This window comes from Octodon degus, unplaced genomic scaffold (genome assembly GCF_000260255.1).
Source record: "Octodon degus isolate 3935 unplaced genomic scaffold, OctDeg1.0 scaffold00011, whole genome shotgun sequence".
Classification (NCBI taxonomy): Eukaryota; Metazoa; Chordata; class Mammalia; order Rodentia; family Octodontidae; genus Octodon; species Octodon degus.
Genome location: NW_004524587.1, coordinates 27,249,498 through 27,261,240, shown reverse-complemented (window position 1 = coordinate 27,261,240; position 11,743 = coordinate 27,249,498). Strand labels below are relative to the sequence as shown.

At 45.2% G+C, this 11,743-nt stretch overlaps 1 protein-coding gene across 1 annotated transcript in view; it reads right to left on the bottom strand.

Annotated features, from left to right (window-relative positions):
* The window catches only part of Bbs2 (Bardet-Biedl syndrome 2), a 39,052-nt gene extending 32,994 nt beyond the window's left edge, over window positions 1-6,058 (bottom strand). The window contains exon 1 of the mRNA XM_004626055.2: window positions 4,823-6,058. Within this exon, the coding sequence (XP_004626112.1) occupies window positions 4,823-4,939 (117 nt within the window). The 5' untranslated portion in view covers window positions 4,940-6,058. The remainder of the gene's footprint in view (window positions 1-4,822) is intronic.
* Between the last annotated feature and the right edge of the window lie 5,685 nt (window positions 6,059-11,743).

Sequence of the window (11,743 nt, the reverse complement as noted above, 5' to 3'; positions counted from 1 at the left end):
ATAAATAAAATAAAAAACCAATGGCAACATTAACAAGAAGTTACTTTAATCTTTTATGAGGTTTAAGATACTGATAGACAGTTCTGTACACAGTCACCTTTCAGTCATTATGCAGCATGGAAACCCAGTGATAAAGAAGCAGGTTATGAATAAGATCTAATTGTCACCTACCAGGGAACCTTACATGCTGTTATGGTTTGTGTCTAGGTGTCCTCCCAAAGCCTTATGCAGTCATGGGGCAGGATGCTAGAGTTTGGGATTGACTTTTGGTCCAATGCTGGGATTCTGGGTGTGAGTGCTACACCTACCTGGGATGGGTAATCTGCACGAAACTTAAGAGAGGGAGAAAGGCTCGCTCGCTCCTCCCTTTTTGCTTTTAATGCGTTTGCTTTTTTCTGCTGCCATGAATACTGCTCCTGCCATGTGCCACTCTGCCATAGAGCCAGCTGAAAGTACTGCTCCTCAGAAGAGTAAACAGGTTTGGGATGGAGAACTCTTAGATATTAAATGGCTTGTGGCAATCTAAAGGCTACAAAAGGTACCAATTAAGATATACAACATGTATATGTTATTACAATTTCAATAGGAGAATTTTTCATTACTAAAAAAGGCTCCATGGGGCCAATATAAAAAAAGGATAGAGAATGCTGGACTAGAGATCCCTTAGGCCCCTTCTACCTGGAAAATTTTGCTAACTTTGAGTATAAATCAAAATAGTACTAATTTAAAATTATTACTCATGTTGTAGGCAGCTGAGTTAGAAATACAGGTAGTCAGGCAGGCCTAGGTCCTTGAAGGAGCCAGTATGGAGGATGAGATACCTGACAATTGTGGGAGAGACAGGCAGCTCTTCTGTGGGCCAGACCTCAAGATAAAAGATAGAACAAACGCAGCCACAGGCCTCTCTAGGGATGGACTTCAGGGATTGATATTCTGCATAGGTATCAAGCCTCTTGAAAAGGCCAGGAAGAGCCACTAACCCAGTTCCCTATAGGAAAAGCCCCTGTTCAGTACGTGCTGCATGACTAGCTTCCCCATTTGATCCCGATTTAATCAATTTTACCTGATCAATTATACACGTAATCTTATTGGTGGACTGTAGTTTTGTCCCACCTCATGTCCACCTTACAGTTTTCCATTGCTCCCACCTTAGACCTGCCTCAGCTTGTGGTTTTGCTCTACAAAAATCCCTAGAAAAGGCAGGTTCCTGGGCAACCCACTCGCATTCCCCTCTGTCCTCTCAGACAGAAGCTTTCTTTCCCCAAAAAATATGTTCTACTCTTAATATTGGTTGTTCCTAGAATTCATTCTTTAGTTTTAGAGAACACAAATTCATCCCCAAGTTCTTTGAGGTTGGGAGTTTCATTTCCCTACACGGTGATTTTCAAAAGAAGTGACTAGAAACATGCAGAAAATATATGCAGAGACTGAATGCTGCTTTCGTGTTCTCATCTGTGTGACACTTTACAACATTCTTTCATAAACATGGATTCCATTTAATCTCATTTCAACTTGATTTACAGATGAGGCCAGAGGTCTGGCCCCTTCCGAGGCCTGATGACTGTGACAGGAATAAAATACAAAACCTCCAGTGTCCCGGGCTGGGCTCTGGCCACCCCGTCACACTTTCTTTCCTAACAGTTCTGAGCAAAACAATTCTTACAAACTTCTAGAGAAAGAACAGGAGGAAAAATACCTCAACACCTCACAAAGAAGGTGATTTTTGCCAAGAACAACAGGACTCTCAGGAGTCAGGCTCCTCCTTTTTTGAAGGCCCCTGCTGTTCTCTCTGCTCACTGAAGCAGGGTCCCTGGGGAGACCTACCTGTCCCTCCAGGCAAAGAAAAAGCAAGGTTCAGTCACAGAGCAAATGGAGTCGCCCTCCCAGTGCCTATTTTCTAGACTCCTATATGACTGCCTGTAGCTCACCTAATATCTAGTCTAGCTGAGGAGATACTGCTGACAATGTAAACCCATCCCAGCTCCCTGGTGGGGGGAAAAAAATGTTCCCAGAGGAAAACTCCGATGTTCATCTTGCAAGAAAACACTTTTTAAAGTATCCTTCTTCAGGCCCAAAGTCAAGATCCCACATGAAATGACAAAGGTCTGCTTTTAGAGATTCAGGCTCCAGAGGTCAAAGAGTAGGCTCTGTCTGGCCTTACTGGGAATGTTTCTTTTCAAAGAACTATATGCCTACCAGATTGTGAAAAGTTCTCCATTCATTAAGTTTCAAGAGAAAAGACTAGACGAGGCTAGAACCCTGCAGAATTTTTTTCACATCTGAATACAACTAATCCAATTACACAGGACCTTTTTGGGAGGCCATTTTCAGAAACTGTCCTTGAGTCAAGTGTCTGCCTCCCCATTCTAGGTTAGGCTCTGATGTAAGAGCTTCCACAGAACCTTGACCTAATTCCCGGCTTCCACTCCTACACCCATCTGCGAGCACCCCACTGTGGTACCTCCCCCACATACCAGTCCCAGTTCCTTTATCTATCACATAAAGCAAGTCCCATCGCTCCCCGCATCAAAGCCCTCACACTTCCCAACACACTGCAGCATTAGAAGGTCTTCACCATGGTCCACAGTGTGGGCTCTACAAGATCCAGCGCCTGCTATCTCCTGGCCTGCATCACTCCATCTCAGCATTCCAACCACACACACCCCTTGTGTTCTGGGACACACCAAAGCCTTTACACTTGCTGATCTCTCTGCTGCAAGGCACTCATACCATGTATCTGCAGTTTGTGTGTCCATTCCTCCTCCCACCCCCATTTTTTTCTTTTTTCTTTTCTTTTTTTTTTTTTGACAGAACCTTGCTATGTACTTCAGGCTGGCTTTGAACTCACTAGGTAACCCACACTGGCCTCCAACTCAACAGCAATCCTCCTGCCTCAGCCTCCCAATTGCTGGAATTACAGGATTGTGCAATCATGCTTGGCTTCCTTCAGAATACTCATGGTGTCAGAGACCTGCCAAGAGCTCATCATCCCCTCCCTTTACTCTTTTTTGTTTCTGCTGTAAAGATAGATGACTGATAGATTTTTTTTTTTTCCTGGTAATCATCGGGCTCCCCCTCTCAAATGTAAGCTCCAGCGCTGGCCAGATAGCTCATCAGACTAAAGTGGCTGCTTAGGCAGAGCACAGGGACTGGGGCTCCATCCCTAGCACCACAAACCATGCTGGCCCTGCCCCCAAGGCACACTGAGACTCATTGAGACTGGGCGTGGTGGCATGCGCCTGTAATCCCAGCGCTCAGGAGGCTGAAAACAGGAGGTTCACTACGAGTCTGATCTATGTAGTGAGACCCTATAGACCCTGTACTAAATACATTAAAAACAAAGTAAGCTCCAAAGGTAGGAAATTGGTCTATCATATTCACCAAAATTGCTCCTTGAAGAGCTAAGAACAATGCTCAGCACATGGTAAGCCCTCAAATTAGGGACTAAGCAAATAGCAATGGGTTATTTTAGCCCATTATATACCTGGGCTCCTACAGCAGAACCAGTATGAATTTCTTTTTGGCATTCGTCAGAGTCACCAATTAACATTATCATGTACCCAACACTATGCTAAATAAGTGCTTTACTCATTTTACTATGCTTAATGAAAATGAATCATTATTTCTTATTTGTGTATCCCAAGGCATATCATATGAAGTAATAGGGTCCTGAAAACTATAAATCATCACACAAACAGTAGCTATAAAATGCATCCTGGGTTGGACAGCTTGTACTACAATCTCCTTCCAACCACTCTCCAGCTGAGTGGCGCCAGACATTACTTTAAATCTCTCTGAACTGCTATTTCTAATGAGTACAGTGGGAATCACAAAAAGAAAATAACAGCCAATAACTAGTGACCACTTTCAATATGCCAAGTGCTTTGCATGTGTCATCTAATCCTAGCAAACCTATGGTAGGTACCATTATTAAGTACCTAGCCAAAGGCCATGAAATCAGTAGGCAGTAGAGCCACGATCTCCCACACCTATGCTCTGCTTACAGCCCTTGAAGCAAGTTTGCTGAGATAATTAATGTAATAAGCCTTCGTACCTGTTAAACATTATTACCCTTGGAATCTCTTGTTCCTTGTATTTCTGGGCATACTTACATCAATAAATAGGGCCAATGTGTGGAATAACAGTATACTTTTATTAAAAATTCTCTGTGCCTTTACAGTAAATACCTGACACATAGTAAGCACTTAACACTTAGCAAATAAATTATGGGGGAAAACTTGAATGTACACATGGACAAGGACCAAAAACACAAGCTGGGCTTATAACTCAGGCATAAGAGTGCTTTCCTGGCACGTGAGAGGCCCTGAATCGATCATGTGCAGCATACACACAGAGAATTTAATTTTGGGTGTTTGTAGTCTTTTCTCTGTCAAGGGTGTGACTAGTGGAAGGAGTCTCTTGGGACAAGCAGAGGCATAGGGCTGGAATCTGAGGTCTCCTATTAGTGCTAATCTCAGCCAAGCCCCTTTTCTTTATGAAGACTTCTCTTCCTAAGCACCTTATCTGTCCTGGACTTCAACAGCCCTAAAGTGTCTATCCATACGAAACCCAAGTAATGTACTACACATATGGACTGATTTTTTAAAACTAAAGGGAAAGGACGGAAGGAAGGAAGAAGAGACGGGAAAAGGAAGAATCTAAACTGCTGAGAAAAAACGTGGGAAGAAGAGGCGCAGAAATTGCCCGCCCGGTTGCCAGGCAACCTGGGCTGGAGGCGGGGTCGTGTGAGGGGCGGGGCCGCGGGGCGCAGTCCTGGAGGTCGTGAGTCCCCAGGGTCCGCGCTGCGCGAGGGAGCGGTTACCTTGCCCGCTTGGGTGGCGGCCGCCAGACACGGGTGAGTCCCGTCGTAGCGCCCTACGGCCACCATGCGAGGGCTGATTTTGTGGCGCAGTTTCAGGGTGAACACGGGCAGCAGCATGACGGCAGCGGCTCCGGGAAAGACTGGCTCCCGGCGCAGGCGGGGCGGAGCTGGCCCACCTAGCCTGGGTTAAGGGCTCAAGGACAAGGCCACCCTGGTCCCTGCTGCCGAAATAGCGCGGGACGGAGTAAACCGGAGACTGGCCGGCTCTTTCTGCGGCTGCGCGGACCCACCCGTCTCCTGGTGCGGCTGCGCAAACTTCGCCGGGCTTCGTCTGCGGCTGCGCGGGGCGCTGCAGGGCGTGGCTGAAGTTGTAGTTCTCTAGCTTTTAGAGTCGGCTTTTTACTGCGGTGACTAGCCTGCTTGAATTCAGCTCCATCCAGGGTCTATGCCAGAGCCCCTGTACCCTCACATTTCCTATTCTAGCCAGATGATGACGTTACACCTCTGCAAACCACACCTACCCTCCTTCAGGGTACTAATTCAAGAAATATTTTTGAGTGCATTTTCTGTCTCTTGCTTTACTTTATAATGAGGCAAGCCACAGCAGTTACCTGCACTAAGTAATCATGATTAAATGGGTCCTGAGTCCAATGACAAATGACCTTATAAGAGAGAAAAAGAGAAGACCATCATCAGAGATTGAAATTATGCTACCAGAAATCAAATGCCTGAGGGCACCAAAACTTGAAAGAGACAAGAAAGGATCCTTCCTTAGAACCTTAAGAGAGAGCATAATGCCCTCAACATCCTGATCTCAGACGTCTGGCTTACAGAACTGACAGAGGATACTTTTCTGTTGTTTTAAAGCATAAATAGGGATTTTGAGACTTATAAGACTGTACATTTTTAAATGCACACTTGCAAAATCCAAAAATTATGACCATGTAGCAATTATTTTTGAAGGCGTATAGTGTGTCAGACACTTTTCTAAACCATAAATAGTAAATAAAAAGCAATCTTATGTTCTGGAACTGACATACTAGTCAGAGGAAATAAGTACTAAACAAGAAGTGCATAGTTTTGGTAGAAAGCACCATACAGAAGATTAACATAAGGAAGAGGATTGGAGGGAATAAGATTTTAAATAAGGGAGCAGTGAAGAGACCTCACTAAGAAGGTGACATGAAAAGACTGGAAAGAAGACCGGACATGGTGGCAGGTGCCTGTAATCCTGGTGCTTGGGAGGCTGAGAACAGGAGAATCACTACAGGTCTGATCTATGCAGTGAGACTCTGTTGACCCTGTACTAAATACCTTTAAAAAAAAAAAAAGACTGAAAAGAAATGAGGCAGCCAACCTGCAGGGAGAGTGTTCCAGCAGAGAACGTTCAGGTACAAGGGCCCCGAGTGCTCACTGACTCACTGGAGCTGCCTTCTGGAAACAGACATTTAGAGGTGAGGGCTGGAGCAGGCACCAGAGGAGACTGGAAAGGGTCATGACAGTGAGAAAAGACAGCCAGAAGAATATAGTGTCTGGGAAGGGGAGTGAGAGAAGATTGCCAGAAAAAGGAAGATAACAACTGGGAGAGATTGCACATAAAGCTTTAAAGATAAGTTTGAAAATATTCTTGATAGCTGCATTTTATCATGATGACCAGTGACCATCTTTATACAAATGTGCACCTCTTTTTAAGCACGTTGTATTGTGTGACTACATAAAACCTCTTTTGAAGAAAATACAAAAAACTAAATTGGAGGACCCTGAAGGAAGGAAGACCAGACCTGATCTTGTGACGCCCCTAGCATCCTTCTGGTAGACCATGCCTCTGAGTTCTCCCAGCCCCTTTCTCTTCCATACCTACTGCCTGTCTGGAACCCACAGTCCTGCACCAGCTCTCTGACCAGCTGTGTAACAGACATCACCTTGGGCCATCAGAACTTACTTTGCTTCACAAAATCTGTTCTCTTCAGTCCACAGATGGTCCTGGCATGAAGTGTTCAGTTCACTCAATCCACTGCACTGTGCTAATTGTTGATCACAGCTTGATAGGCTACCTCTGCCCGGAGTAGTTCAGAAGGACTGAATCTCTAATAGAGATGGTTTTAGGCCTTTCATTTTTCTAGCGAACATTTATTAAAGTGCTCCAGTGTCCGAGCACCTAGGGACACAATAGTGAACAAGAGAGACACAGCCTGTTCCCTTACACAGTTCATGTCCCGTAAGGGATAGGGAGCAATAAAGCATGAAAGAAAATAAGGCCATTGTGTTTGGTCATAAGATCAATGTGCTGGGGTTCAGGAAAGGCCTCTCAGAAGAGATGACATTTGAAATAATTCTGTGACAATGCTGGGGATATAGCTCATTGGCACAGCAGCTGCCTGGCAAGTACAAGGTCCTGAGTTTGATTCCAGGTAACAAAGAAAAGAAAAAGGAAGAAACAAAGGAAGAATTCTACAACACAAAAGTACGGTCTTTAGAAGATGCATCCAAAAGGCATTCTAGACAGTGAAAACAGCAAGGCCAAAGAGCTAGGATGAATATATTTGAAAAGTAGGAGAAACCATGGCTGGAGCCCAGTGTAAGAAACAGAAAAGCCAGCTGGGGCCAGAGTACCTAGTGCTTGTGAGCCACGCCGCAGAGCTTGGTTTTATGCTCCAGCAGTCACACAAATCTGACCTACTGGATTTCTGCATAAGGCTCGTCCTGGTCCCCAGCCATGTGGCCGAGCTGCTCCTACACTATGTGCCACCTTGGTGGTCTGCCACTTTGCAGTTACTCTTCCTAGTAGGACATAGCCACAGCAGCAGCAGCAATGCTAAAATTTATTGAGCATTTTCTAGGTGTCATTTAAGTCTTCACATGGATCATCTCACCGAGTCCTGGTATAGCCCTATGAGATAGGTACTAATGTTAGCTGTTAGCTTGGAAAAAAAAAAAAAAAAATATATATATATATATATATATATATATATATATATTCATTTGCTCTCTATTTTTTTCTTTTGAGGGGGTGGCAGGAACCAAACTCAGGACCTCACACTCTCCAGGCAAGCACCACACTCTGAGCTATATCCCCAGAGTACTGGATCTCTATTTTCAACCAAAGAAACTCCAAGGTATTTAACAGACTTCACGAAGATCTCTCAATTTCGAGCATCTCTGCAGTCTTTGTTTCTTCCCACTTCAAATGTGCTTTCTTCCCACATGCTGTTTGTAGCTCTCTCTACACATCATGCCTTCTGTCTGGAAAGTCCTTCCCCTCACTTCATAACTTCCTGCCATCTTTAAAGACTCAGGTTGAATGAACATCACCACTCCGGGGAGTCATGCCTGATGGTGTCTGTCACTGCCATGACCACTTAGGAGGTAGCTGTGTTTCCTCTATACTGTTATCAATTTCCCAGCAATTGTGTTAGCTGCCACATTGAGAGTATTTGAGCTTTGGGAGCACAATTCTAATAAGTACTGGCCAAGCTTCCTGCAAGTAGGGTACACCCCAGCCTCCCTACCGAGCTCCTTTCTCCTCCAAGGAAAAAGGCCCAGTCAGTCCACCAGCAGTTCCGGAGTCTTCACTCCCTCCCATGACTCAGGAATCCCTGGCTCATCAGAGGAGGCACTTGTCATCCCCATGTCAGCGACAGCTGGGGCTCCTGAGGACCTAGGACTTTGGAGCTGGAGGGCTGTAGAGAGGCAGCACTACACAGTGATGAACCATGATCCTCAGCAGTGTGCACATTTGACTCCTATTCCTCCTCTCCAGCTGAGACATGGGCCCATTATTTAATCCGAGCACACAGGCACTTAGCACACACTAACTCACTAATCCTTACAACTACCCTAAGAAGGTAACACTATCCTCATGCCTATTTTATTAGAATACTGAGTCATGGAGGTTCTGTTATGTGAGCTCAAATCACAGAGCGGATAAGTGGTAGAACTAGGATGGTAAAGGTAGGTGTCCGGGCTCTAGAGCTGAGCTCCCTGCCATCGCACAGGACTGCGTACAGCAGTGAACTTCTACATGAGGTCCAGGTCTCTCACCTAGAAGAAAGGAATATCATCCCGGCACTCTGGAGGCTGAGGTGAGTTTGAGTCCAGTTTAACAGCATAGTGAAGCGCTGTCTCGTAACTTTAAAAAAGGAGCTGGGGTTGCAGTTCAGTGTGAAGACCCTTGGTTCAGTCCCTAGCACCACAAAAAGAAAAAAAAAAGGAAAGGAAGAAGAACGGTGGGATGGGGAAAGAGAGAGTTGCCAATGCTGTTTCTGAGGAATAGTGTGAGAATTAAATGAACTAAAGTGCTTAAAGTAGTAACAGTGAATAAGGGCTCCAGTAAATGGTTAATAAATGGTTATTATTATTATTATTATTATTATTACCACCTTTAGCTGAAAGAGCTGTCTTTGACTGATGAGGGGGGCAGTTGTAAATTTGGTGTCTTTTTTAGCAAGTGGCATTGTACCTAACTTCCTCTCAGCCCTGGGGTTGAAAAAGAAGCCCCAGTTAGCCCAGTTCTAGTGGGCTAGGTCAGGACAAATCTTCAGATCTCAATTTTTGGAGAAGGGAAGAGGGTCCAGGGTCCTGCCTGCTGCCTACCACTCCCTCTCCTTATATTCACCTTGACTTTACAGAACAGCCCCACTAGAGGGTGTGCAGGTGTAGAAAATAGAGAACCAGGCACCCAAACACTCCCTAAGAGGCCTGGAGGAAGGAGGAAGGGAAGGGCTGACAGGACAAGGCCCCAGCAGTGACAAGGCTTATTTCTTGGGTGGGTGGGTGGGGACTGGGCTGAAGGAGGACTCTAAGCCACAGGGCTTTCTTCTGAGGAAGGCCAGCTGGAAAAGGACTTCTGTCTTCCTTTAGGCACTGTTGTGTTGGCTGTTTTTTACAGTAAGCTTGTTAAGGGTGGAGGCTGGCTGTGGATGAGTTCAGGCATCCAGGTCCATAACTGTCTCCCTACTTGTGCTACCCAAAGCATATCCACAAAGGACCACAGCCCTAAAGTTGCCCTTGCTCTTTAAGGGAAGTGGTCATTGATAGGTTCTGGCCCTAGTATAAATTGCTAAATTGTCATGGTGGTCATCTAATATGCTGAAGCCCTTCAAACAATGGCTTATCTTCCCTAAGACTACCTCCCCCCTACTCCAGCTTAGCCCAGGGTGCACCTTCCTTTCACCTTTCCCTGCAGCCTCAGGGAAGACCCCAGTCAGCTCCTTAGGTATATCTAAACATCTCCCTCAGATTCCACCCCTGACAAAAGGCCCAAAGCCTCAGCCTCCCTTTGTTCCAACTCAGAGAATCCCATATGTTCTCTAGATTCTCTCCATGTCCTCAAAGATAATATAGCCCCTTTCTCTTTTTTCTTCTGCCTGTTTCTCTGCTGTGACACATCAAAAACCTATTATCAGCCATCACAACTCCAACCCCTCCAAAAACCAGTATGTCATATGTGGGGAGGGGGGGTAGGAAATCAGCCATCTCTGATTAGTAAATGTGGAAAAGCTACACTACCTATAAGAATATCAATAGCAGACATTTGTTGATCTCTTACTAGGTGCCAGACTGCTAAGTCTTGTGTCATTATCTCACTTAATTCTCAGCTCCCCAATATAGGTAATATCCCCATTTTCAGTGTGTGTATAAAAACTAATTTCAACACCAAATTGCTCTTCTCTCACATTGCATGGAACTTTCCGTGTGACGGTACTTGCATCTCAGAAACCCATAAGAGGGCCGGGGAAATGGCTCAGTAGAATAAGCTCATGCTAGGCAAGCGCAAGGCCCTGAGTTTAATCCCCAGTTCTGGAAAAAAAAAAAAATTACTGGTTTCAGAAACCCATAAGAATCAGAAAGACCAATGGAGCCAGAAAAAGGGAAAAGGGCCTCTGACCTCCAGTCCCTTGTGGAAGCTGCTCTCCTCATCTTTGTCCAGACTCACAGTGGCCTCTTGTTATGGGAGGTTCTCTGACACTTCTCAGAGCTCAAATTCCCACAAAGGACACATACCAATGTACAAGATCCCATGCCATTTGAAGAACCACGTGGCCTTCCTCTAAGGCCTCGTGCTAAGGCGTCCTCTAAGGCCTAGATGAGGCTAGGATACACAGTGTTAAAATGGTTGTAGCTTAAGTCTATAAATAATCTTTTTTTTTTAAATTCAGGTTTTTTTTTTAAAAAAAAGTTTATTTATTGTGTGTGTGTGTGTGTGTGTGTGTGTGTGTGTGTGTCCAGATCAGCCCACCAGGGGGCGTGGCTGGCTGGCATGTGGTGCTGGGGGATCGAACCGCGGTCCCTGTGCTTTGCTAAGCTTGTTCTAAGTAGGTACTTTAGACCACTGAGCCATCTCACCAGCCCCTATAAATAATCTTAACAAGAGATGCTGCAATTTGTCTAAATGAAAAACACTTTAAAATTGAATTGTAGTACTATGAAACTCAAGTATGTCCCATAAGGTAAAGCAGTTGTTTCTCAAGCTCCCCAGCTATGGAGGTTCTGAATGTGACTTGCTGGTTTTTCTTTGCACTTGCCATTCCGGTGCATTTTCTCCTTCCTCTGGTTGGTCTGTGCCCCCCTCAAGGCTGACCCTTGCAGACTCTGGCATCAGATCAGAGCATGGAGGAGAGAAAGGTCAGAGCACTGATTCCTCCCTGGCCACGGGCTGTCATCTTGGCCATGGCTGTGTTCCGTCTGTGGCCAGAGCTCCCATCTGCAGTGCCTCAGCCTCTGCGAAGCTCTCACTGAGCAGCAGTGGTGCCCCCTCTGCTCCATTCCTCAGGCCTACCCATCATGCTTAGTGAAGTAAATCAGATGCAGAAGCTTAGATATCACATGATTTTCATATATAAGAAGTCCAAAGTATAAATAATTTATTTTTTTAAACAGAATATACTTATTGAGGGAAAGAAGGCTTCTGTCCATAAGTAT